The sequence below is a fragment of the Aspergillus affinis genome (assembly GCF_023601865.1).
Source record: "Aspergillus affinis strain CMG 70 chromosome Unknown NODE_79_length_175085_cov_86_119069, whole genome shotgun sequence".
In the NCBI taxonomy this organism is placed as follows: Eukaryota; Fungi; Ascomycota; class Eurotiomycetes; order Eurotiales; family Aspergillaceae; genus Aspergillus; species Aspergillus affinis.
Window position 1 is genome coordinate 146049 of NW_026515860.1, and position 26912 is coordinate 172960.

Below are 26912 nucleotides of genomic sequence, written 5' to 3' on the forward strand. Positions count from 1 at the left end.
GGTGCACAGAGTTATCAGATGAGAAGCTTCCGACCGGCCACGTCCCACGCCGAGAGTCTTTTGGATTTCACCGATTGGCGGTGGCGTAGACCTTGGCGGGTTGTTGGTCCTGATTGTTGCGATCAGATAACCTTACCTACCACTTTCCTGTACATTTATTATTCATAACACAATTGAGTGCCAGAGAGGACAGCAAAAAAAGTAAATAAATAAAGGTAAAGAAAGGGAAAGGAAATCACACACAAAAAAATAATAGAGGAAAAAAAAGAACACAAAAAAGGAAAGAAAAGCCAAGGAAAAAAGAGAGACAAAAAATTATCAATCAGTCACCATCCCTCGGTTACGGCCATTTCAGGTACCGCAACGAACCGCCGCTCCACCGAGGACTGCCCAATCGCGACTGTACAGAGTAACCTACTCAGGCTACTCTTCCCTCTGCACCTCTGCAGAAATTGATTCCCCATCGAAAACCCACCCGGACACAGAGGCATTATTATCTGATGGCCACAATTATCCACTCCCTCTCACCCTTCAGCCGCCCGTCCGCTCCCTCCCTCCCCTGCCAAGTGGAGATCATGCCCTCTTTCTAGTTTCTTCCTTGGGCGCCCTTCTTCTCTTTCCTCTGGCTTTCTTGCTTTCTCCGCTTCGTGCTGGTCGAGGACCCTCTTTTTCGTTCCCTAGTCTCCTAGACTCTTGCGTACTCGCTCTGCAGCCCATGGCTTCGACTAACTTTCAGCGCCGGTTCTTAGCTAGGGCCGCAACCGGAGCCGTTATGATGGTAAAATGATATTCCCTCTCCCCCTCCCTCTCTAGACGTGTGTCATTAGTAGCCTACATCTGTCCGAGCTACCTGGGTCCCTTTTTCCTTTTTCTTCTTTCTTCTCCTCGTCTTTTTCTATCCTTCCTCTTCGTCTTCTTCTACCTCTTCTTTCTTCCTCCCCCTTCCCCCTTCCCTCCGGTCTACTTCCTCTACACCATCATCTCACATCCAATTCTTGACTCTTGACCGTTGCTCTTTGTCAGCGAGGGATGCTCCTTGGGGGCATGAGCTGAGTGATTTGTTTCGCTCTTGATCTAGTTTGAATTTGTCGCCATTGGTTTAGCGACTGTTGGGATGCAGAGAAGATTCTTGACGTCCTGAAATAGTGCTACAAACAAGATTCTCATCTTTCTTTCGAATCCTCATCCCAAACACAATCCGCGTGGACTGACCTCGTTCGATCTGCCCGATACTGGATTGACTTTTATATACGGCTGCAATCTCGGCTTTGATCCCATCCGCGGGATACGGTGCCAGCAACCATGTCACAGGAGACGCCACCCGAAATTGGGCGGAAAGGCCCCAATGATTCTGGCGAGGGCCAGCAATCTAAGTTTGTACGTCGTTCCCCCCTCCCACCAGACCCGGGAAGACGAGCGGGACAATGAAGCGGACAATGCACTGACAGCGAGTCTGTTTCAAGATGCAACAATTGAAGGGATACATACCCACGAAGGCGAGTATAGGCAAATGTTTCTCCTATGTTCGACTTCTGTTCTCCCTAGACTACACCATGACCGATGTTTTCCTTATCATTGCTGGCGTGATCTTCGCCATTGCCGGTGGTGTTCCTTTCCCGCTACTTGGTATTGTCTTCGGTGACCTCATCAACGATATGAACTCGACCTCCTGCGCGAGCTCCGACAATGCTTCTGGCGAACTGTCGTCAAGCGTGAACACGAAGGTGCTGTACGTCATCTACATCACAATCGCCAACTTCTGCTTCATCTACATCCATACTTCCTGCTGGTGTACAGTGAGTGAACGGCTGGCGCGTCGCTACCGTAGGCGATACTTCGAGAGTATCATCAAACAGGAGGCAAACTTCATTGAATCTCTTCCGTCGGGTGATATCATATCCCGTCTGGTCAGTGACATCGAAGTCGTGCAGTCCGGCACGTCCGAAAAGGTCGGCCTCGTTATCACAACCATATCCTACTTCGTGGCCTCCTACGTTGTTGCCTTTATCAAGGTCCCCCAGATTGCTGGAATGTTGATATCTGTCGTCCCTTGCTTCATGATAATGGCGCTGGTTGGGGGTCACTATATCAAAAAATATGCCGGGCGCATCGCAGAGAATGCGAACGCGGCCACGTCCATCGCCTCTTCCAGTTTGTCCCACTTGACTCTAGTCCACGCCTTCAATGCCAACGATCGTCTTGAGTCGCGGTTTGCCACCTACCTCTCCCAATCGCATAAGGATGCGCTCAAGAAGGCCTGCACCCATGCTGCGCAGCTCGGTTTTCTCTACTTCGTGGCCTATTCCGCCAACGCCCTGGCCTTCTGGGAAGGTGCGCAGATGATCTCTCGCTCCGTCGCCAATGACAACAACGGAGTTTCGGTTGGTGCTGTTTACACCGTCATCTTCGTTCTCATCGATGCTTCATTCATCTTAAGTCAAGTGGCACCTTTCATCCACGTCTTCGCCTCGGCCGCTGGCGCCTCGGAAAGACTTCTGACTGTTATTAACCGGCCCTCGGCCATTGACGGAACGTCCGACGATGGCGATAAGTCGGCCACCTTTGGCGAAGAAGATATCGAATTGCAGGACGTTCACTTTACCTATCCCTCCCGCCCGGACGTTCCGGTGCTGCAAGGAACCAGCTTCGTCATCCCGCCCAAGAAGCACACGGCCATCGTTGGGCCTTCCGGTGGCGGCAAGTCGACGGTGGTCTCGCTCCTCGAGCGATTCTACGATCCCAAATCTGGCAAGGTGACCATCGGCGGCAAGGACTTCCGCGATCTCAACGTTCGCTATCTACGAGGTAACATCGGTTTTGTGCAACAAGAACCATCGCTCCTAGATCGATCTATCCTAGAAAACATTGCCTACGGTATGGTCTCTTCAGCCCATGAAAGACATCAGCGCTTGGCCCCGGTCATTCTGGACTCCAGCTTGGCGGAGCTCGCGGAGGAAATCAGAAACGGCACGTCGGAGAAGGACGCTCTTACCCACCACGACGCTTCCGTCGCCGAAGTTGTCGAGTTGGTGAAGGAGGCGGCCACCTCGTCTAATGCGTTGAACTTCATCGAAGCCCTACCCTACGGACTAGCGACCAGCGTGGGAACGGCAGGAAATCAACTTAGTGGTGGCCAGAAGCAACGTATCGCGCTCGCTCGAGCTCTCGTGCGCGAGCCGACTCTGCTCATCTTGGACGAAGCGACGGCTGCCTTGGACTCGACTAGTGAGCAACTGATTCAGGCGGCTCTGGCCAAGGTTTCCGAGCGCGTTACCACGGTGTCTATTGCTCATCGTCTCGCCACGGCCAAAGACGCCCACAAGATTGTCGTCGTCCAGAGCGGACGGGTCACGGAAGAAGGTCCCCACGCCGACCTGGTCGCGCAAGGCGGCGTTTATGCCGAAATGGTGCGACTGCAGAACCTCGGAAAGTTGAGCGCCGAAGACCTTCAAGGCTCGGATGATGCCATTCGCGTTTCTTCCGACAACCAATCTGCATCAGGAATGTCTAAGCGCACGGATGAGAAGGAGCCATACGTTGGGGTTAGCCCATCGGACGTTACGGAGGACACCGTCGTTGGCGAGACGCCTCCCGGGTCTAAGGACGGCAAAGATGAGGACAAGAAGAAAAAGAGCAAGCGGTCGACATGGTTCAGTACCAAGTTCATCTTCTCTCTTGTCCGGGCAAACCTGCCACTCATCTTCCTTGGTCTCGGCATGTCTTGCATTATCGGTGGTAGTTATTCGGCCGAGGCAGTTGTCTTTGGTCACACCGTAGGAAACTTGAGTCCCTGCAGATCGCCCGGAGACATCAGCGACAGCGGTAACTTGTACGGGTTGCTGTTCTTCATCCTTGCCTTGGTCGAATTAACCGCCAATGTGGTGGGTGGTGCTGCCTTTGGCTGGGCCGCCGACAAGATCCTCTACCGTATCCGAGTTTTGTCTCTACGCTCGTTGCTCAGTCAGACGATCCAGTGGCACGGCATGGAGGATCGCACCCCGGGAACACTGATCACTTACATTACTGGCGATGCGTCGGCGCTGAGCGGAATCACTGGCTCTACCATCGGTCTCCTCCTAGCCACGGCTGTGAACCTGGTGGCCGGTCTCGTCATCTCGTTTGCGATCGCCTGGAAGATCACCATCGTCCTGTTCCCGACTATCCCCGTGCTACTGGTGGCGGGTATGATGAAACTCCGCGTTCAAGCCAAGTTTGCCGAGCGTCACCAGAAGGCCTTCGCGAAGGCCACCGCGATCACGGTGGAGGCAGTCGACAATATCCGCGCGGTCTCCGCCTTCTCCTTGGAGAAGCAGTGTTACGAGGTGTTTGGTCGGGCGCTGAAGCATCCGTACCGCGAAACGATGAAGGCCATCGCGCATGGCAACGTGTGGCTGGCGCTGGCGTTCAGTATCAGCAACTTGGTCTACGCGCTTGCGTACTGGTGGGGATCTCGCCAGATCGCCTCGGGGCTCTACTCGCAGACGCAATTCTTCATTGTCCTGCCCGCCTTGCTGTTCAGTACGCAGTCCTGCGGGCAAATGTTTGCTCTCGCCCCGGATATCTCCAAGGCCAAGGTGGCCTCGTCCAACATCGTTGAGCTACTGACCACCCGCTCCGCCGAAGAGGAGATGGCCCCCAACTCGTCGCAAAGCCACCAGCCCTCCGGCAGTCTTCTCGATGAGAAGGCTGCGGCGCATGACGTGGAGGCCTCGGACGGGGCCCGGGCGACTCGTTCGCGGGCCTCGGACAGTGCCATCGGCGCCCAGCTCCGCGGCGTGCACTTCACCTACCCGAACCGGCCGGAACGACCGATCCTGCGGGGTCTCGACATCAACATTCGACCCGGGCAGTTCTGCGCGCTGGTCGGACCTAGCGGATCGGGCAAATCGACCACATTCGCCATGCTGGAACGGTTCTACCGACCCTCGCTCGGATCGGTGGTCATTGACGGCGTGGACGTGACGCGGCAACTGGGAACGGAATTCCGAGACGACATCGCGCTGGTGCCGCAGGAGAACGTGCTCTTCGAGGGCACCGTGGCCTTCAACATCGGACTCGGCGCGTGTCCGGGACACGAGCCCACGATGGCAGAGATCGAGGAGGCGTGCAGGATGGCCAACATCCACGACGTGATCGCGGGACTGCCCCAGGGATACGAGACGATGTGCAGTCACGACGGCAAGCAGTTCTCCGGCGGACAGCGACAGCGTCTGTCGATTGCGCGGGCGCTGGTGCGCAAGCCGCGCATGCTGCTGCTGGACGAATCGACCAGTGCGCTGGATGTCGAGTCCGAGAAACGGATTCAGGAAGCTCTGGCGACGTTGGCCGGCCGCACGACAATCGTGGCGATTGCGCATCGGTTGAACACCATCCACCGTGCGGACCAGATCTTCTTGATTGAAGAGGGTCGGTGTGTGGAGCAGGGGACGCATCAGGAGTTGATCCAGCGCAGTGAGACGTACCGAACCAGCGTGATCCACCAGTCTCTGGAGACATGATCTATCTTTATCTCGGTACGGCGCACAATGCTTAGAGATCGACAGCCCGTTTGAAAAAGCATTTATATACATTTACTTTATACCCATGGACATATAATAATTGCGAGAGTGGATGGCTGATGAGGAGAAAGAAAAAAGAAACAGAAGCAGAAGGAAAAAAAAAAAAAAATTAAAAAAGGAGGAAAACAAAGAGTGAGAGCGAGAAGGAGGGAGATGGAGAGCAGGGTAGATAGATCTGGAGCTCAAAAGCCACCGTTTTGTTTTATTCTAGAGAGAGAGAGACTATAGGGAATTTTGCACTTTGGCGTTGCGACAGGAATGCACTTGATTGTTAATGTTAAATGTTGATATCCAGATCAGAATACTCGTAGTTCGTATTTACCCGGACGGATCGACTGGGGCGCTCTAATAATAAATGCCAGACGCACTAACGTTGGGTGAGGTGGCCGAGGGGTTCTCTCGTTCCCGCTCACGCGAGTTTATCTGAAACCGTCGCTCACCGTGTTTCATTTTCCCTTCCTTTCTGCCTTTCGCTCTCTCTCCTCTTCTTTCCTCCTCGTCGACTTCTTTTTCTCTTATTTCTCCCCCCTGTTCCTTCTCGGCCCCCCTCCGTCATCCCCCCGTCGTCTCATCATTCATTGACCCTGTCCGGTTTCTTCGCTTGATTGGATTTCTTGTCGTTGGCTTCCTTTCTTGCCATTCGGCCCATTCCCCTGAATTTGGTGCCTGTTTGGCCTTTTCTATTTTTTCTATTTTTTCTTTTTTTCTTTTCTTTTTTTTTCTTTCTCTGTTTCTTTACCCTGCATCGGTTTCTATTGTCTCGTACAGCCTCCCCCTCCATTCGGCACGATTCCTGCCTCCATATTGCCTCGTCCAGATCGACATTTAGATATCTTCCTGCATGGTATAGTGGCCCCTCCCTCTCTCTGCTTACGGGGTTGTTGGTTCTGCGGTGTAGAACCGACTAGTCTCCGGACTTTGTCTCGACCCCCCCTGCTTGCTTGCTTTGCTTTTTGGCCTGGGTGGCATTCCGGGGTACACCACTTTGTCCTCTGCTGCCCACGCTGCCTGTTCTTTTTCTTTTCTTTTCTTTTTCTTTTTTTACCATTTTCATTCGTTTTTCCTTCTTCTGTCCCCCCATCCCCTCTCCTGTTCGGTGTTGTCCATAATAATGGTCCTTGTCGATCGTAACACTAATGTGGATCTTCGCTTTGGTGCTCGCAACAGGCTCGATAGTCGTCGTCGATTCGTTACCTGGCTTTCTCCTGTGGAAATTGCCCTCCGTCTTCCCGCGCGCGGTCCTGTTTCATTTCCCTTCGCCAACCTGATCTCGACCTAGACTCGGTCCATCCCCTTGTGCCTCTCGTCTTTACTGGTCCTCGTGAATATACACCTTTCCCGTCGGATGCGAGTTCTGACCTGAAGCACCACCCCTCCCTCTCTCTCTCCTCCCTCTCTTCCTCCCCCTCCCACCTCGAACTCGTCTTGGCTATAGCTTCCGCCGGCGCGCCCCGGGCGTCGTCACTTTTACGTCTTAGCCATTCCGTGTCTTGACGACCTATCTGTCGCTATCAACTCTTCCTGCCGTCGAAATGGAGTCACCCGCCGCCTATCCCGAATCTCCGATGGAGCAAGATGAAATACCGGTCCCTTGCAAGGGTTGTGGTGAGGTATGCTAGACCGATTGATTGGGATGAGGACGGGATTGCCACAGGTTGGGAGAGTATCGCTGACACTCATTTGCTTCACCTTTCTAGATCTTGGAAGAGGGAAAAGCATTCGAACTTGGTAAGCGAACTATGGGAACTTTGTGTGTTTGGACTTTGGGCACAATAGTCGCTGACAAGACCCGTCTCTGTAGCCGGGAACCGATGGCATATCGAATGTTTTTGCTGCAGCACTTGCGGCACCCTTCTTGATTCGGACGCCCACCTTCTGCTTCTCGGGGATGGCTCGTTAATTTGCAGCAACTGTACCTATAGTTGCAGCTCCTGCGGCAACAAGATCGAGGACTTGGCCATCTTGACGGGAGAACAGGCCTTTTGTTCCCAATGTTTTCGATGCCGCAACTGTAAAAAGAAGATTGAAAACCTGCGCTATGCGCGGACCTCCCAGGGTATCTTCTGCATGGACTGTCACGAGTCGCTGATGCAGCGGCGCCGAAAGCGCAATCGTGCTGTGCCCCCTTCCAAAAAACAGGCCCCGAACGTGAAGCTGGACAAGTCACTGCCGTCATTGCCCCCTGAGGAGGCCGAATCCCTGGCACGATCCGCCGAGGATCCTGCGGCCGATGCCTATGCAGGCGCAACTACCGAGGTGGCTTCTCGAGGGGCGGGGCCTGCGCTGGACGCTGGAAGGACTTCTTGCCCGCATGATCCTCAGGGTAAGGACTTTACAATCAGCATCGCCCCGCGATGATCCCTGAGCAGCGTGACTGACTAGATCGCCTTGTCAATAGAAAACTTAATCCTCCCTTCGAGCACGTATCGCAGCAACCGCCACTCCGTGGTTCCGCGAGAAGCTGAAACAGACGGCGGAGAGTTCCTTATACCGCTTGCCTTCGACCCTGCGGAGGAGCAACGTTCCCAAGGGCCGCCACCTCATGATGCCAACACTGACTCCAACAAGCATCTACACAAATCGCCCAGGGAGGGATACGAGTCGGAGAGCTCTTCGCCTCACATCGCGTACCAAGAAAAGGGCCGCGAGCGTCCCGACATCGACCAAACTCGCTGGCGCCAGGACGAGGCTGCGATGGGTCCGAATGGCTCCTCGCGGAGCTCGCGATCTGACCTGCCCTCGGGCGCCAACGAGACGAGCACTTTCTCCACCCCGAGCCCGGAAAGCACCAAATCGTCGACCACTCTCCAGAGAGATGGCTCGACTGCGGACTCGCAGCGATCGACAGCCGTGGAGAGTGCAACCACACTCCCAAGCCGGCCATCGCATGAACTTCGTCGATTGCACGAGAACGGAGGATCGCTGGACTCGGCACGATCATTCCTTTCCTCCAACAGTATCCAAAATCTTCCTAAGCGAGGAGATTCGTTGCATCAGTTCTCCCGAAAGGATGTCGCGGCTTCACCGCGCCCGCAGGCGACCAGCCCAATCGAGCAATGGCATGAACGAAGCAGAAGCACGCCCAAGGTTGGCGAATCCCTCCGCACTCCTTGTGGCGATGCCACCCAAGAGTACTCCAAACCCCCGCGACCCAACTCGATCAACACCGTTCACCAACTGGACCGGGCGAGTTCTCCGTCTCTGATGCGCTACGGCAGCGGTGATGCCGCTACGGACGATGATCTAACTCGGGTCATGAGCTCGGATGAAGCCCACGCAGCTCAGACCAGCGAATCCTTCTTACGTCGCATGTCGAACTCGGTACGCCATGGCCGGAGCTTCAGCGACAAGGGCTCTCGCCTGGCCCGGGACCCCAAGTCGCCCAAATCACCGGTCAACGGAACCACGTTCCAGGAAGCTCAGAGTCCTTCTGCGGGTTCTCCGGAGAGTGGCGGTTCGGAAGAAGTGGCGTGGTTGCGCAGTGAGCTGCGCAAGGAGCGTCAGCGCGTCATGGAACGCGAGCAGAAGATCGCCGAAATGGAAGCAATGTTGAATGCGACGGCCGATGTCAAACAAGCCAACACAGAACTCAGTGAAAAACGATCGACAATGGTGGTCCTGGATGCTCAGAAGGAAATCGTCATGCGAGAACTCTCGGTGCTGACGGATCACCTAGAGGCCGAGAGGCGCGGAGCCAGTGGCCCCTTGGATCTTGGGAAACTGACAAACCATGTGCTCCGAGAATTCGTCGAGTCCATTCAGAAATTGAAGGATTCCTTCACGCCGCAGATCGAAGAGTTGGTGCAGAAACGGAATGATACTGCGGAGGAACTGGCCAACTTGAACCGCATGAAGGACAAGAGTTTCCAGGAATTTGAGCAGCTCTCGTCGAAGAACGCGCAGCTGGCCGAGTTGAACAACCAACTGGTGCATCAGATTCAAGAATTGTACAAGGCAAACAACTCCTCGGAAGGCAACCGTGGCGCGAACGGACTCGGTATCTACTCCCACGGCAAGGAGAAATCCTTGTCTTCCATCGATGCACTAAAGGCAGCCAACAATGAATTGGCTCCGTCGGTGTCAGCTGCCAATGTCTCCGAAGAGGCCGAACCCGCCACGATCGTTCCTGGTCCTCAAGTCGTCAGCATCCGCAAGGGACAGCCCCGTAAGTTTAACTGGAAGAAGGGCGGCCAGAACGTGGCCAAGGGAGTCACCAAGGGTATCAAGGGTGCCTTCATGTCGAGTGAAAATGCAGCCCCAACCGAACCCAGTCCCGGCTTGCCTCGCTCTCAAACCCAAGGCCAAGGGTTTGGGTTCTTTGGAAATCAGCGTAACAAGCAGACGACGGGCACCCGAATGCCCCAAACTGACAGCGTCCCGGTCCTGGCAGAAAGCACCCCGAACGGTAAGTCCTTTAAACCGCCGACCTATCCTATTCTTTCTCCGGCCTTGTATTCTAATGATGCTATAGGTCTCTTTGGTACCGACTTGGAACAGCGGATGGAGCATGAAAAGAGCATCATTCCTGCCATTGTCACACGGTGTATACAAGAAGTTGAACTGCGAGGTGAGTTCAGTTCCTCCCTGAGGCATCCCCGAGGTTGCAATCATCTAACCAAGTTCTTTGAACAGGCATGGATATGGAAGGTATCTACCGTAAATCGGGTGCTAGTTCAGCGATTCAAACGATTCGCGAAGGATTCGAAAGGTCCCCTCAGGATTACGATATCTCTGATCCTGACCTCGACATTCACGCCGTAACGTCGGCGCTGAAGCAGTACTTCCGGAAGTTGCCCACGCCTCTTATTACTTACGAAATCTATGAAAAGGTGATCGACTCGGGTGACATCACCTCGCAGGCCGCACGGATCGAGAACCTGCAGAAGAGCCTTGGCGAGCTGCCTCGGGTTCATCAGGATGTGCTGGAGTTCCTAGTGTTCCACTTGAAACGAGTGGTTGAGCGTGAGAAGGAGAATTTGATGACCAGCCAGAACATCGCCGTCGTGTTTGCTCCGACGATCATGAGGCCGCAGAGCTTGGCCCGTGAGATGACGGATGTTCAGAAGAAGAACGAGGTCTTGAAATTCTTGGTGGATAACTGTCAAGAGATTTTCATGGGAATGCAGGGCTAAAGTCCCGTTTTTGCGCCATTTGAAGAAGCCTGGTTTTTTTTACCTGGTCTGGAATCAGGGATCTCGAGGCGTTTCTTTTTCTCTCCCCCTTTTTTCTCATCTTTCCATTTCCTTGTTTTTCTTCTCCACCATTTTGACGTTTTGGAGAAAAGGGGAATATTTCGCTTTTCAGATCTGTTCGGCGTTAGAAATACCCCTCTAAACATGGCCTCTTCGACAGCTTGTACATACATATATCCTGTTGGGAATTGTTTTTTTTTTTTTTTTTTTCCCATGCATCCACTCATCGTCATCGTCATCCTTATCACCGTCTTTCCAGCCCCTGAGTCACATTTCTCTCTCTCCTTCCTTCCTCTTCCTCCCCTGATGATCTGCGCCTCATGCTCGATACCCTTTTTCTTCGTGTCCATTGCAATACCAATACGCTCATGTAATCTCGCCTTTATTCACTTATATCTTTTGGTCTCGATTCCGCAGGCTCGAAGTTAGTTACTTCTTTTTCTTTCATTAGTTCTCTGTCTGCCCTTCCTGACTTGACACTTTCCGGACTTCCATGGTGCGGATGTTTGAAAATATCTTCCTTCGCGTTTCTTTGGATTTTCTCCTCTCTGGTTTATAACTCAGTGTTTTGCCTATCGGCGCGGGTCTGATTTTCCCTGAGCGTGTTTTAATCGATGAGGTTCAAGGGGTTTGTTTAAGGGTTTACGAGGGTGATAGTTACTGTAGCCCTAGCATTATTTTATCTGGGAAAGAGGTGGAGTAGGAGAGGGAGGGTGCTAGACGCAACGATGCGAGCAAAATCTTTAAACAATTCTTTCTCTACGCGATCTTTCTGACTAGCAATAAGATACTTAATTCAAACTTGCCTTGCCTGTATAACGGGAGTTGTTTCGTAGCTGATTGGCACAGCTAGACGAGGCAAAATGGACTCAGAAAGACCGGCCAAGAAGGAAAGGATATATATTTGTGAAATGGACAAGGCTCACAAACTACATCACAGTAACATACAAGTATAGATAAGCCATCTAGAAGGTTTCGTCTTCCAATCGCTCGACTCGTCGGATGACGCTGGGGCTCTGTTCGTCGGGTACGTCGTCAGTGGTGTCGTTTGCACCTGCGGTGAAGAGGAGGTCCTCAACGATGCGCTTGGATGCTTCTTTCGCTAAAACAGGGGGTAGAGTTAGCAATGCATTCGAACACGGTACCAAGAAACCGGGGATCTCAGCAAGAAAAACAAAAAACTGACCAGGCGTCTTCATCAACCGACTCTGCGGAATATGGAACTGCATCGTCTTCGGGGGACTCGGTCCAAAGTCCTCATCGTCATCGTCAACCATGTCCTCATCGCTGTCGAACTCAGACCGATATTTCCCACCGCCCTTGGCAGGAGTCAACACGCTTAATCCGGGCTGCGGAGTGACACGCATATGGTTACTGCTGGGGCGCCTTTTCCGGCCCGTACCGGGTGTTCTGGCCTTAAGCGGCGAGGAAAAAATCTCAGCGTGGAGTTGGGGCGCTTCCATCTCGGGACTCGAGAGCGGAGATTCCTCGAACCCGTATTTGGACTTGGAGGTCGACGTCTTCGGCGTGACGGTGAATTTGGGGCGATTGCTGGCTCCGCCGCCGTAGCCCTTTCTGAGGGGTGTTGCTTGGACGCGATACGTTCTGTCTTGGAAGCGATGCATGACTGGATCGGAGTCTTTTTGGTGGCTCATCGGGACGTCGGGCACGTATGCTCCGCGCTCGATGAACGGGGAGGAGGACATGGGGTCGTCGAATGCGTGGCTTGACTCGTATGTGTGGTCCTGGGGTCGGGATGGCGTTCGGCCCGGCGTCGAGGGGAGCATGGAGTCTTTGCCTTCGAACTGCGGCTCGGGCTCGTGGTATGGGGAGGGGTGGGCGATGGAGGAAGTCACGGTGGTGTCGTTTTCGGGGTGAGCGTGTCGGTCAAGCTGGGCGCGGGGTGTACTGTGAGAGGATGCGTTGAGCTCGGTGAGTTCGAGATCATCGGCTTGGTGGTGGCGTTCCGAGGACGGGGTCTCGTAGGAAGCGCTTTCGTTGAGGTCGCTCTGTGTCACCTCCTCTTCCGTCATGGTTTGGTCTTGCATCGTGGACTCTTCGGGTTTCTCTTCGTAGCCGGAGAGGGAGACATTGGCGCTTGCTTCGAAAAATTGTTTCCAGAACTGCGATGCTTAGGTTAATTGGGGGAGCGAGCTGGGGAGGGCAGGCTTACAAACCTTTGCGCCTTCCCAGACATCTTTCGAGTGATCTGCGTATTGTTCCACCAGAGGGAGAATGCTAGTGGTGACAATGCGGTGGGCCTGGCTGAAGTTGTGGTCGATCTCTATAGAGAATACGGCGGTTAGTAACGGGTCGGGATTGGATGCCCGATTGTTTATCATACCCTGCAACGTGAGCGTGATGGATTGTTCGAGTTTCTCCAATTCTTCGGTGAGCGTCAAGGGACGCTGCGCGATCGAAGATGGACGAGACATTATCAGGCAGTCGAAGTGATAAGATTCCAGAGGAGGTTGATGTAGTTGGGAGAGGAAGAGAGAGAGGAAGAGAGAAGGACGAGACGCGGAGGGGAAAACAACGGACTACCCAAAGCGGATGCAATGTAGGGCTGCTGGATAAGGGCCGGCCAGTCACGTGGAGGCGCAGCGGGGAACGGCGTGACCTGACTGAACGGGACTTGCAACATGACGCTGACACTCGTCCATCTCCTGTTGCCTACACCAGCGGTTTGTTATGTCGCCCGTTGCAAAAGGTGAGTCTCTGCTGTGATCTCGAGCTTCTTTCCATCAAGCTCCTTGCCGTTCTCATCACTACGACTCCTGTCTACTACTAAACTACTGGCCTTCCGCCCCAACTCAGGCGGTGTGCTTATCAGTGGTAGAAGTTGGAGTAGGGTGGAGCGCTTCGCATTTCCGCCCTGACTAGCATGTGCTAACATCAACCCAAGGAGTTATTATTACCGTGTCAGCCCTCGTGGCGGCGGGCATAGCTGTCTACGAGTCGCCTCAGTTTCGACAATGGGTCGATAATTCGCGACGGAAAATTGCAGTGGCCCTGCACCACCTCGGCGATGAAATCCAACCGCGAAACGCTACGTCATCCCCTAGTCAGGATATCTCCATGACCGAGGAACTGGGCCCCGAAGCCGAAGAGCGACGGCGATTAGTTCGGGAAGACATCCAGAACCGACGCTCCATGCTTGAGGAACATCGTAAAAGACGGCAGAGTGCGCGGCCAGGATCGTTTGACGCACTGGTCGACGATGAAGGCCGGCTGCTGGGAACGGAGACTTCGGGTGCGTATAACGGATCGCTGGCGAACTCAACCGCCGTGGAACTGGGGACATCACAGGTCGTTCAGCGCGGTGGCAAGCAGCAGACCGATTCGCTGGCACCCTTGGTCGGCGAGGAGGGGCCGTCAAACGCGAGCGCGAGCGCTTCCGCCGGTAATGATAAATTGCATATTGCTATTCCGCCGCCTATTGCCCAATCCGCCACACTGATTAACTACACACCTACTTCAGAGACATCGGGAATGGACCACTCGATGTCGACCTTGGACACCTTGGACAATATGAACGACGCGGGACAATCTCGTTCGCGATCATCCTCGTCAAACCGCACCGAGCAGTCTCAAGTTCTCTTTAATCATCCAGGCCTTACAGCCAATGAAACCAATGGAGACATGCGTTCCCCCTTCGCAGATCTGTCCGATCTCGACCCCACCAGCTTCGAGCACCGCGACCGTCCCTCCACACCGTCCTCGACCAGCAGCTTCAGCCAGATCTATGCGTCGGCCGAGGACGCGTCGTCGGATGGCACCTTGAGTGATTTGGGACGGTCGACCGGGGCAGCAACTTCAGCCAGCTGGTCGGAGGTTGGCAGCGTCATCAGCAACGACGATTTCAATTCCAACCACCACGGGCTGTAATCGTGCGGGGTGAAACATGTATAGACTAATCAACTGCTTGGGCGAGCGCCACGGGGATTTTACCTGGAGTACAAGGCGTTGTTCTTTGTTTCCTTTTTTTGTTCCGTCTTCTTGCTCGGAGCTTTTCCTTCTTGCTTGGGGTATCATTGGTGCTTTTTTTGGTTTCTTTCTTCGATTAGGTATTTGTAGAGACTATTGTTAGCACAGGTATCAGTTACCTACAGAAGTCAACTTTGAGATTCTTGATGTTATGAGGCATGAGGATGCTCATACCACCTACGGTGGATATGATCGGCACTACAAAGGAAGCTGTAGCACAGGGTAAATAACTATGTACTTGTGCATTATTAAGCTGCATCCGTGTATGAATTGTGCAAAGGTACAATAATAAGCAGCCTCAATTTCCTGGCTCGATCCTAATTCCCTTCTGGTCAAAGACATAAAATCAAGTTCCGACCCATTATTAACCTGCAGCGCCGGCGGGAACTACAAGTCACAGGTACATGAGCTAGCACGGGCAAGGGCAGCAGCGCCAAGGTACAGGGTACATCCTCTCCAGTCGGGAAGCAGATGAGCCTCGGCTGTCGGCTCTGCTTGACATCACTTGACTTGATTATGTCTGCTTCTCCACGCCGTATTTCTCTCGCTCTCTCCTTTCTCCCATCTTCCTTGACTTTCTCATCTTCATCCTTCTATAATTGATTCAGGTACGTTGTTTTATTACACTGTCGTTGCATTGAACCCAACCCAACCTAGTCCCTCCTTGCTAACCGTTATCTGTCAAATATATTTAGTTACTTCAACTTTCTCCGCTCCAATTCTCCCACCATGGCCACAGATCGTTTGAGCTCCATTCTGAGCCACCTCAAGCCGTCAGGGGCAAACGGGCTCTCGACCATGTAAGCGCACCGAAATTGTTTCCTCTGCTCCCTGATTCTGACCTGCTGGACTGCTAGCACCCAGAAGAATCCCGACGATGTTGTCATTACGCTTGCTCTGCGGACTCCCCTCGCCAAGGCCGGCAAGGGTGGCTTCAAGGACACCGACCTTGATTTCCTTGTTTACTCGCTGCTGAAGGAGGTGTTGTCTAAATCGAAGGTCGATCCCGCTTTGATTGAGGATGTTTGTCTCGGCAATGTACGTCTTGCCACTTGTCTGGCTGCCTGGCCGCCTACCTCACACATCCCCTCCCCTCATATCGGTCTCCGTGGTCCCCATACAACTACATCATCACTAACATACACCCGGGGAATTACAGGTCAACGACGGCAAAGCCGCCTACCTCGTCCGCGCCGCGTCCCTAGCCGCCGGAATCCCACACACGGCGGGCGGCTCCTCGGTGAACCGATTCTGCTCATCAGGCCTAAAAGCGGTGCAGGACATCGCAAACCAGATCTCGCTGGGCGCAATCGACGTCGGAGTCGCAGTGGGAGCGGAGATGATGTCCGCGCCGGGCGAGCGCATCACGAAGCCGTTTAACGACGAGGTGCTCCGGAACCAAGAGGCCGCGGACTGTATGCAGCCGATGGGTCAGACGTCTGAGAATGTCGGCGCGGACTTCAACATCTCGCGGACTGTGCAGGATCAGTACGCGGCGGAGTCGTATCGGAGGGCTGAGGAGGCGCAGAAGGCGGGTTGGTTCGATGACGAGATCGTTCCGATTACGACCAAGGTGAAGGATCCGAAGACCGGTGAGGTCAAGGAGATTGTCGTTGCCAAGGATGAGGGTATTCGGTATGGAACGACGGCGGAGTCGTTGGGCAAGATTCGTCCGGCGTTCCCGAAGTTTGGAAATCGGAGTACCGGTGGTAATTCGAGTCAGGTTACGGATGGTGGTATGTTCTCCCCTCTTCCTCCCTCCTTTCCGATACTCTTTGTTATACCCGAGGAAAATAAAGCGAATGAGATGCTGACATACAAAACAAAGCCGCCGCCGTCCTCCTCATGCGCCGCTCCAAGGCCATCGAACTGAACCAGCCCATCCTGGCCAAGTTCTGCGGCGCCACCGTCGCCGGCGTCCCGCCTCGGGTCATGGGCATCGGGCCCACGGCCGCCATCCCCAAGCTGCTGACCAAGTTCAACCTGAGCAAGGAGGACATCGACATCTTCGAGATCAACGAGGCTTTCGCCTCCATGGCCGTCTACTGCCTGGAGAACCTGGGTCTGGAGCACGCCAAGGTGAACCCGCGTGGCGGCGCCATCGCCCTGGGCCATCCGTTGGGAGCGACGGGCGCGCGCCAGATCTGTACGGTTCTGAGCGAGGCACGACGCACGAAGAAGAAGATCTTGGTGACGAGTATGTGTATTGGTACGGGGCAGGGTATGGCAGGGTTGTTTGTCAATGAGCAGATTTAGTTGGTTTGAGTTGGTTTTTCTTTCCATGAAAATCTGCTACTATATGGATGAATTTGATAAGAACAATGAACAAATATTCAAATGCCGTCATTATTATTGTAGCTATGTGTATTATGTAAATTCATAGGTAGTCATGCCTCGTAAATAACGTCCCTGGATGTACAGAGTAGATAGGAAAAAAAAAAAACCAGCGATGAGATCAGATCAGATCTAGGCATCCTTCTCCCTCTCCTTTCTCATTCTCTCCTCCGCCGCTCTAGCCATCATCTCCCTGCGACTGTGACTCCCGCCAACACCTTCACCACCACCGGCACTACCACTACCAGCAGCAGCAGCAGCACTATTTCCTCGCCCTCCACCCAACACAAACTCCCCCCCAGTCCACCCACACTCGTCCACCACCTCCCCCTGATCCTCCATCTCCTGCCAATCACCGGGATTATAAAAATCCTCCTCCGTAACCCTCCTGCCACCATGTTTCCAATCCGCCCTCTCAACTTCCCGCTCAATCTGTGCCGTCAAATCCCAAAAGTCCCGATCATGGTCACTGAACACGCAGTGCGCCAGCTCATGGCACAACGTCTTCCGAATCGTGCGATAGTCGCGATACCCGTCGTACGCGTCCGTGCGGAGTCGTAACTCGATCACCTCGCCTTTGTTGCGGTTCAAGCCGAGCGTGCGCGAGTCTTGCGTTGTGTGCTCGATCGGGTTCATTTCTGTGAGTATCGGGACGGAGAAGCGGTGCTTGGCCATGGCAGCGCGGATACCCGGGTCGTCGCGGAGGCGGGCGAGGAATTGGTGCGAGCGAGTTGGGTTGGGCAGGTATGAGAGGGGGAGGAGTTGGTGGAAGGTGTACGAGTCGCTGCCGCCGCCGGAGAGGGTATGGATGCCGCCACTGCCGCGTGATCGGGATGCGTTGGCTGCGGCGGCTTTGCGTTGCTGTTGGCGCGAGGCGGAGAGTGCGGCGGCACGCGCCTCGTTGCGACGTCGGGTCGCTTCGCCTTGGGCGTTCAGATCGGCGATGTCTTGCGCTGGGGTGCCGAGGAGGGTGATCTTGAGGCGCGGCGAGTGAAGCGGGATCAGCGCGTCGAGGCGCATGGCGGCGAACGGGGGTTTCTGGAGTCCCGGTTTCGGGGAGATGAGGAGTTTCTGGTTTTCGATGGGGATGTGCAGGGTAGAGGAGAGGAGGGAGGCGAGGTCTTGGAGGGTCGCGGTGGGTGGGAGGGAGATGGGATGCGGTTTGCCGCTATGGTGGATGGTTAGGGATAAGGAGGGTTCTTCGTCGCTCATTTTGGCGGTGTATTGCTGATTTAGATTCTGTGGATTCTGTAGATTGAGGAACTGAGGGTCTGAGATATGTAGATGAGATGAAGATAGCAAGAAGGTAGGTCAGAGTCATGTATGCAAGAGCAAGCTTCGATGGACTTCCACGGCGATTGGGTTTGTCAGCCGGAGATAACGATAAGCCCCTATCACGTGTACTTTTCTGCCCCAGGCAATCAGGCACCGATCGGGTGGCGCTTCTCCAACTTTCCCCCCTGGAACGATCGTCGCGCCCACGGGCGATCTGCGCACCTTAAATTAAGATGATCGGAGAACTCCTCGACAGGTTGCCCCTCAGTGGCGGAGACGATGCAGTGCAATAGGCAGGGTCTTGTCGACACAGTCCCCACAACTGGTAGGGCAGGCCAGTGTTGCCTAGAGACGGTCACACCGACATCTTACGGCCTTGCGCGTTACACAAGAGCACGGCAGAGGTATACAACTCTATCCTACCTCGGAAGGTATTCAGTCGATTATTGCAAATCAAATGCTTTCAATATATGTACGGATAGTTGCATAGGTACGTATGTGGTCCCAAAAAAAATCTCCAAACGGTTAATCGCATTCAAAGAATCCCCCTCCAAAAAAAGCTTTCTCCGTGGACGCCATCCAACGAGGGTTCCGGTACCCCCAAGTGCAAAACTCCAAGCTGAAACACAGTAGATGGCACGAAAATAGATGAACGCCCCAGGGCAATGGATATAGCAGGATCTCAAAATAGTGAGGATGGTTATATAGAATGACGGTTCGCTCTTTTGCTCAACCAAATATCAATGAGAAAAATGAGACGGCTCGCTTTTCATACTGGCGATCGTCTTTGCCGTCTTTTTCACTCGAGGGTTCGTCGAGAACCCACTGCTCGAGGTTCGGACGCCATGTGTGACTAGAGCAAATGAATTAGCTGCAGGAACCGCCATCATCGCTCACGGCAACGTACTTGTGGAAATGCGTGGACGTCAAGGCCTGGGCATTGTATTCATCAATCAACACCGCCTTATATTGAAACGGCACTTTGGCCGACACCCCCTCGAAGGTCGTCCTCCGCAGGGGGTAGATATCATCCGTCTGATACTTATGGTCGTTCTTACATTGCCATATATCGGGGTTGTTGGAATCCAGATGGCTCAAGCCGGTAATATCAATATATAACCCCGTCCGCATGTCAATCCACCGCGCGTCGATAATGTTCAATCCTTGGCCCCTTTGGCGCTGTCGGGCCCACGGGTTGATGTCGAGAAGGTAGCTAAGTTCGGGGTCGCGGCGTCTCGGTCTATACCGAACAATGGTCTGGTTATACCGATCGGCAAGGCGGAGTAACGTGGTGTCGGTCACCTGAGTATCAATATCCCAGTCCCAGGGCATGACCTAGAATAGAAGGGAGGTCAGCCAACGAACGCCCGGTGACACTAGCACAGCATCGGGAGGCCCGGTATCCCTTACCTTGCCGTTCCACCACCATCCCAGAAGGGTGCCGTGTGCAATCCAGGTCTCCAACCCGTTATCTTCGAAAAAGTTCAGATAGGCACGAATCATGTGCGTCAGGGTCTGCGACCGCTCCTCGTCGGGCACGGGTTCGCTGAAAAAACGGGTATCATAATGACCGAGTATATCGTCACGGCCGGGTTCATGGAAATATTTGAATTCGGCGGACTTGTTCAGTCCGTATTTCTCCCACAGCGGGTCTCGGTCTCTGGGGTTGAGAGTACTATCAGTGTTACGCTCTGCGATCCCTTCGAACGGGTCAGGATAAGCCACGGCCAGCGCAGCCCAAAGCGCACAGACGCAGACCAGAACCCCCCGCGGAATCATCTTGGGTGTTGAATAGGGGTCGTAGGCGTTTCAAGCGGAGTTGTCGGAGAGTTTGTGACAGGCAGAATCATGCCTCGGCTCGCATTCTGGGATCGACAGAAGAGGGGGTAGACTTCAGGAGGGGTCGAGGGCGGGGTGGCGGTATATAGGAGAGAATAAAAATGGCCGGTAAGAAGAGAAAGGGAAAGATAGCGTCAGGCGATTAGGAGGATTGGAAACAGGATGGAGAAATGCGCCAAGGTCTTATGCAGAGTTGGGGTTATGGCTGCATGGGTAGGTGATCGATCGAGTGCGAAGGGTTCTCCGGCGCCGCTACTGAAAAAAAAAAAAATGGAAATGGAAAATGAAATGCAGATCGGGACGAGAAAGAGGATAAAGATACGAACGAGATTGAAAGAGCGATTTATAGAATGAGATCCAAAGACTAGAGGGAAGAATTCGCCATAAAAAGACGGAGGAAAAAAGAGAGAGGAAGGGAAAGGAAGCAGGAAAGGATTGGCACAAGATCAGCTCCCCAAGAAGGAAAAAACGAGGACAGCGTCAGGCCCTTCGAGCGATCCGGGCAATCCGCGGCTCTGTACAAGGCCGGCTGCCTTGGCATCGGAGGTTCGAGAGGGGGGAATTATTATAAGAACAAATTAAGGGAAAAATTGGAATCAAACGAAAAAAGAAACGAAGCTGGGGGGGGGGGGCCGGGAAAGAGCAGGGACTCCACTACGTGTGTTCAGTAGATTTACTAGACTGTTCTTTCGGTCCTGGATTGAGTGCACCGACTACGACGGGATACAGAGTACCGATACTTCCTACTCCGTAGACAAGGGGAGAGGAAAAGGCAGAGTTCGAGTTCCGTGGACATCAAGCATCGCATCGGAATGGACTCGCGTGCCATTTGCCTCGACGGGCTCCACCGTGATGGACAACGAGGGATTCGATGTGATCAGCCCTGCGGTCATTCGCTCTCTGCTGACCAGAGGACATGGCAGCCTTCTCGTCCGCCGGGGACCCGAAGTGAAGATACAATGGAAGGAAGGGGTCGAAGGCTCCGTCACCGCTGCGGAGTTCAGCTGGGTGGCCTCAGGCTCTCCGTCAGTCTCCTGATAGTCATATCCCTACATGCAGATAATCATGAGCATCATCATCATCTTCATCGTGATCATCGTCAATACCTCCAATTCCATCTCCTACCACGGTCCTCAGTCCTAACCTGCAACCACTCCGTACGGATTGGCACGAACTCCCCCTTTTCGACTGGCAGGGTGCCAAGGGGCGTCCGGGTCCACTTGGAACCGTTGGAATTGACAGTTCGAATGCGACCGTCGACAGGGGGCGCCTTCGGTCTCTGATGGTTGCCTGCCAGCTGAGACATCCCTAATTAAGGACATTAATATGCATGGTGTGTTTCCGATGCACGTCGAGTCAGCCACCTGCTCCGTAATCCGCTTACCGTAGGCCTGACTGTCATGATTGCTTGATGATTTCAAATTGTTCCTCCGCCCTGAATCCTGAACGCCCGATGGCTCAGGGTCTGCTGATCGTATCCTCGCTCCACCCCGAATTGTGGAGATTTGTTGTTGCATGAACATATAGTCAAACACTGCCAAGTTTCTTTATCCAATCCTCGATGGTCTAACGGTCATGATTTCCGCTTGTCACTCAGCAGAGAACGAGCGCGGGAGACCTGGGTTCGACTCCCAGTCGGGGAGATGTCTTTTTGCTCCAACATCATGTTGATCCTTTTGCTCGGTGGTCTTATTGAAAATTATTTTGATGATCAAATTACGTGAAACGCTTGGTTGAGTGTGATATCTATTTGGACAAGAGAGTGGCAGTTTCTTTTACAATCCATTTCCGCGATATATATATCGCCAATCTGTGATAGAGCTGTACGCGAACCATCACTGTAGTAAGTAAGAATAAGTGATGGGGGAAAAAAAAGAAATCCTCCCCGACTGGGAGTCGAACCCAGGTCTCCCGCGCTCGTTCTCTGCTGAGTGACAAGCGGAAATCATGACCGTTAGACCATCGAGGATTGGAGATACCAAATCTCTTGAATTTTGACATCATAAACCAAAACACAATGAGGCCCACAAATATCCTTATTCCTAAATGACAGTTCTGGAAGTTAGTATGACCTATCCGACAGGTTGTTGCGACAGAACAAGAGAAAGAAGGTTAAGATCCATGCTGGCCGTGAATACAGCCTGCCTCAAAAAGCTCTTGGGCGCATGTCACTCACCAGGAGACCGTGTATCCTCGGTCCACAAGACTCCAATATTCTGCATGCAGTTAAAGTCCTGGGTTGCATGGCTACATTATGATTAACATTTTTCGGTAGTATTGAATGATCCTAGCTACCTGGCCTCTGTTGCCCATCAAGGGGTGCTTGTATTGTTCGCAAACCGGGACCACTGTGTATGTATACCAAATACGGAAAGAGCAACAAGAAACGTTCCCTCCGGTCTCGATATCTCCAACCCCATGGCAGGTGTGGGAATCCAAAGTTTAGATTTGATATGTTCATTCTTCTGTTCCTCGCCTCTACATTCCCTTGCATCAGTGTCGAATGCCCGGGCTCTCTTCCCATAGACATTCTAGAGTGACATTGCCAGCATCATCACTGCTGAAAGTCATTCGGGTTTTGGAAGTAAGACCACCATCACAATAGCTGCACTTCTTCCATCGACAGATGATATACCGCTTCTCTATTTCACCGCAATCAAAGCAGGCTGATAGAGCGCGGACACCCTCCCCTGCTGTCCCTGTACTCCAAACAGCGCCCATATGATTGGTCTCGGTGTTTTCTGTGGTGAGTTGCGACAGAGCGTGTATCTCCCCCGTGTCATTCTCGAGTTGAGGCACTCACTTCTGTGCCGAATATCAGGGTCAACGCTAACGAAGGCATCGTCACTAGATCACCCATACCCGTTCCTTCGCTCTTCGAGTAGTCATCGGTGCCTCGATTGGGGGGGATAGTAGAGATATTGAGGTCGCTCTCTAGTATCGAAAATTATGTGCCAGAGTTTGGACCCCGCAGCGCCTCCTCGCAGAGCTGGCAACATGCCGTAGCATTAATGAGTTACCGATTAGCCCGCAGGCTGATGCATGGCACTGTTTATATGGTGAAGCGCCATGTGTCTTTCCTGACAACCGATCATCTCTGCGTCGAGCTCGCGCTGTCTTGAAATATGGAAGAAAAGGACACTCATATACTGATGCTGTCACTGTGTTCTAGGAGGCGGCAAGGTTGTATTCTGCGAATAGTAACAATTGAGTGAAGGTTTGGGGGAATTGCACCAACCGTCTCAAAACACAGAATGTGGAGTCGATGGACCAGAGCGCAACTGTGAGAGCCCTTAGGTTGAGATGAAGATAGTAGGAATTAGATCAACGGTTGAAGGAAGGTGGCTGGGCGGAAGTAGTTCGGGTGTCATACTCCGTGGAAGAGGGAACGTGTTACTTAGCTTCCCCACATCTTCAGTCTGGGTCGGGCATATCAGAGGATAAGATAAACGGTTCGTGATTGTGACAGTGTGACTCCAAGAGTAAGAGTATACAAGCTCGCCTGCTTTTCCTGTTACGGTCTAGTTCGACTGGTGACCCACACTTCCGTACAGACTCCGACGGTAGTTGCATCTGGATCGTAGCTTAATACTACCCAGCATCAGGGAGACTCGAGGGGTTGTGATGTTTTTGACGATATGATACAGTCTCTTAGCGGTGTAACCCATCAAAAACTTTCACATAAAGCCTTTGAAGAGATTGTCCTCTAACACATTGACAGGGTCGCGATCTGGCCAGGCCGACCCGTACTAATGATGTGGGGTGACAAGGTAAGTAAAAAAAGTACTAGATCTTGTGGAAAATTAAAATAGACCTCATCTGAACCTAAAGGATTTCACAGCGAATCATGACTCGTACTTGAAAATCGCGGGCTGTATCCGGAGGTCGACTCGGTCCCCCGGTCTATGGTGAACCGCCAACAAGGATGGCCGAGGGCGGCCGAGAATTTCTTCTAGGACAGCCAGAACAACATTTTGACCCGGAACTGGCGGCTAACAGCAGTTTTTTGGGTAAACTTTGTACGCCCATTGGCAGCGGAGCTGCGGGCACAAGGAACCGACATGGCCGCAGAAAACGAGGCGCTGTGGCGGTTGTGCTCGAGAATCGGCGCATCCTGGCCGAGTGTTTGACTTGTTTGCAGAACTTTTAGTACGGGGTCAGCTGACTTGCCCATCTACGGACCAACCGTGTCCAATCAGAAGGCGGGAGGCAGCCCTAGACGAAGCGGCCGGTCATGTGACGCACAATCCACATTCCCGGCCCCAAATGAACATTGAGAATCTTCCCGACCTCACGACAACCGTTCGAGTTCATTCACGACCCCCCCCAAGGAGCCTCTTTCAAGATGACCATTCAGAACCGCGGTGCGTGACTCTTTCCCGACGCCTGCTTTTTTTTTTCGACTTCGGCCGAGCATGCCATGCTGATGGATTTTTTTTCAGGTCTCGCTTCTTCGCGCCGGAAGTCGCGCGCGGCGCACTTCAATGCTCCCTCGAGCCAGCGCCGTGTTATCATGAGCGCTCACCTCTCCAAGGAGCTCCAGGCCAAGTACAATGTACGTTCGAAAGTCACCTGAAAACCGATTCTGGATCCACCCCGGGGAGAACGAAAGAAGATGCAGAATGGAGGAACACACAAAGAAGCGCATGGATTTTAACACGGTTTTTTTTTTCTCGATAGGTCCGCTCCATCCCCATCCGCCGCGACGATGAGGTTACCGTGGTCCGGGGTTCCCAGAAGGGCCGTGAGGGCAAGGTCACCAGCGTCTACCGTCTGAAGTGGGCCATCCACGTTGAGCGTGTTGTTCGCGAGAAGAGCAACGGCCAGAGCGTTCCTCTTCCTCTCTCCGCCTCGAACGTCGTCATCACCAAGCTCAAGCTTGACAAGGACCGTGAGCAGATCCTCGAGCGCATCGGCAAGGGTCGTGAGGCCGTCAAGAGCAAGTCTGCTTAAGGGTTTTTCTTTCTCGGGGTTCAAGTTCATATTACAATAGCGGTGATTGTAACGAGGGGATTTCTAGATGACTCGAAAAAAAATACGAGATCCAACCTACGATCAGGATACATCTACTGAATAGATGGATTGTGATGAAACAAAATAAAAAATTTAATGTCCTCTACCTGAGCTAACCCAGGGCTTCTGTTCCCTCGTAGTATCTACGCCTACGACAGTCTGGTCATTGGATTCAGAGCGTGGCAGCTGGCAAAGATCAGGCAGACCCCTTATACGACAGCCCATGGCATACCCACCAATGTTCAAGGCCCATCACTCGACTTCCACGGATCATTCGTCTTCAGCGACAAATCTGTCATACGGCACGCCTTGCAGTTTGATATCAGAATCGAATACGAGTGCACTGGCCATTTTGGACCGACTACTGGTGCAACATCGCCCTCCACCCAAGCATGCCTAGATATCTCCTTCAGCAACTATGCGACGCTCGAGGTCCAATTCAACCGTCTGCGATGTTCTTGGCTGTTTTTGCATAGGCCGTACTCTTGCTCGAGGACCATTCACAAGTCATTTGCTCGTAGTTTATCGACTTATCCGTAGAACCTTTGTCTACGGACAGAGTTAGAACCACATTCTACCACGTGATATCGCCTTTTGACTTCCTGCCCCCTCCCTCCTTCCGACCAAGACCTATCCATTTAAATCAACCGCTTTGAACGATTTCGAGCAATGAACCAGAGGGGATCAGTGAGGCAAACCAGATCATTATGGAAGTTGGGCAAGTTCCAGAGATCTCATAATCCGTACATCCCATCCTCAAGCATGTGGCTCATATAGTTCCGATGGGATGTCTGCGGGTAGTCTCCTTCATTGATACGTCAACTTGAAGAAGCTAACATTTATCTCCATACTAGAGAGTCGATATTTCGGGTGACGTTGACCTTTCTCAGCAGGTTCTCTTTCGACACGGGGTGCTTTACCACAGCGAGGGGCAACTGCATCGTCCGGGTGACTGTCCATTCGACCGGTAACACACAAGGCTCGTTCGAGCATCAGAATATCTTCTGCATGCAACTTCTGCTGCGTCGACTTGGCTATTAGAAATCCGGCGGCACTCCACATGATGTATGTCTCCTGTGATCTAGGCCGCACTTCGCTGGGGCCTCGGGCTTACAACAGAAGAGAATTCCTACTCTCTACGACTTATCCTTGATTGAGCAGGCAATATATCTCTGTGGGAGTTTCCCATCATCAGCCTGTTTCTGGTTGGATCGAGGACCAAGAACCTGGGTTCATTTTCTGTGGATACCCTTACTAGAGTGAAGGAGAGACTCGAAGGAGAATGATCGAAGACGCCGCCATTTTCTCACATGTCGGTCGGCCATTGACAGATAACCACCTGGCAACAAGGCAAACTAGAACTGGGTCATTACTCTATTTGTAGGGTCATTAACATCCGCTTCTTCCAAATATAGCACCTGTCTGCTCGGAGTTATTATTCTCAGTCAGGAATCGGCTGTTGTCTCCTCTTACGTCCTAACTAACCTCTGAAAATGTTGAACAGGTCCAGTTAACTCTTAAAGCCTGTGGGATAGTAACCGTTTGATCCCTATTACTCACCCTAATATGATCTATTCCGACACAGCGGTCCTTCCCGACATCGCGGTGCATTTCTTCGTTCTGACCATGGAAATCTGTCGTTTTTGGAACGATTGGCTTCGGCCTGGCACCAGGGCTGTTTGCAGGCAATTGGGGCCAACCTTCAACCCGTCAG

The 26912-nt window shown here is 53.0% G+C and overlaps 8 protein-coding genes across 8 annotated transcripts; 5 read left to right on the forward strand and 3 right to left on the reverse strand.

Annotated features, from left to right (window-relative positions):
• Positions 1 to 1553: 1553 nt before the first annotated feature.
• KD926_010276 (ABC transporter ATP-binding protein) lies at positions 1554 to 5498 on the forward strand (the record flags this gene model as incomplete). Its single annotated transcript, XM_053102805.1, has 1 exon — positions 1554 to 5498. One exon carries the CDS (start codon positions 1554 to 1556, stop codon positions 5496 to 5498), a length of 3945 nt encoding a protein of 1314 aa, XP_052953801.1.
• A 1592-nt stretch (positions 5499 to 7090) lies between these two features.
• On the forward strand, positions 7091 to 10690 carry KD926_010277 (putative Rho GTPase activator Rga; the record flags this gene model as incomplete). The annotated part of the gene is made up of 6 exons (XM_053102806.1): positions 7091 to 7168; positions 7256 to 7286; positions 7360 to 7881; positions 7957 to 9963; positions 10030 to 10125; positions 10191 to 10690. 6 exons carry the CDS (start codon positions 7091 to 7093, stop codon positions 10688 to 10690), a joined length of 3234 nt encoding a protein of 1077 aa, XP_052953802.1.
• Positions 10691 to 11715: 1025 nt separating this feature from the next.
• KD926_010278 (DASH complex subunit ASK1) lies at positions 11716 to 13185 on the reverse strand (the record flags this gene model as incomplete). The annotated part of the gene is made up of 3 exons (XM_053102807.1): positions 11716 to 12873; positions 12928 to 13034; positions 13095 to 13185. 3 exons carry the CDS (start codon positions 13183 to 13185, stop codon positions 11716 to 11718), a joined length of 1356 nt encoding a protein of 451 aa, XP_052953803.1.
• A 256-nt stretch (positions 13186 to 13441) lies between these two features.
• On the forward strand, positions 13442 to 14638 carry KD926_010279 (uncharacterized protein; the record flags this gene model as incomplete). Its single annotated transcript, XM_053102808.1, has 2 exons — positions 13442 to 13460; positions 13656 to 14638. The coding sequence occupies 2 exons, from the start codon at positions 13442 to 13444 to the stop codon at positions 14636 to 14638; spliced, it is 1002 nt and encodes a 333-aa protein (XP_052953804.1).
• An 828-nt stretch (positions 14639 to 15466) lies between these two features.
• kat1 (putative 3-ketoacyl-CoA ketothiolase (Kat1)) lies at positions 15467 to 16993 on the forward strand (the record flags this gene model as incomplete). The annotated part of the gene is made up of 4 exons (XM_053102809.1): positions 15467 to 15537; positions 15595 to 15775; positions 15897 to 16473; positions 16566 to 16993. 4 exons carry the CDS (start codon positions 15467 to 15469, stop codon positions 16991 to 16993), a joined length of 1257 nt encoding a protein of 418 aa, XP_052953805.1.
• A 210-nt stretch (positions 16994 to 17203) lies between these two features.
• On the reverse strand, positions 17204 to 18283 carry KD926_010281 (putative zinc metalloproteinase; the record flags this gene model as incomplete). The annotated part of the gene is made up of 1 exon (XM_053102810.1): positions 17204 to 18283. The coding sequence occupies one exon, from the start codon at positions 18281 to 18283 to the stop codon at positions 17204 to 17206; it is 1080 nt and encodes a 359-aa protein (XP_052953806.1).
• Positions 18284 to 19075: 792 nt separating this feature from the next.
• On the reverse strand, positions 19076 to 20125 carry KD926_010282 (putative mannosylphosphate transferase (Mnn4); the record flags this gene model as incomplete). The annotated part of the gene is made up of 3 exons (XM_053102812.1): positions 19076 to 19199; positions 19254 to 19681; positions 19757 to 20125. 3 exons carry the CDS (start codon positions 20123 to 20125, stop codon positions 19076 to 19078), a joined length of 921 nt encoding a protein of 306 aa, XP_052953807.1.
• A 4405-nt stretch (positions 20126 to 24530) lies between these two features.
• Positions 24531 to 25138, forward strand: KD926_010283 (60S ribosomal protein uL24; the record flags this gene model as incomplete). The annotated part of the gene is made up of 3 exons (XM_053102813.1): positions 24531 to 24549; positions 24628 to 24740; positions 24866 to 25138. 3 exons carry the CDS (start codon positions 24531 to 24533, stop codon positions 25136 to 25138), a joined length of 405 nt encoding a protein of 134 aa, XP_052953808.1.
• Positions 25139 to 26912: the final 1774 nt, after the last annotated feature.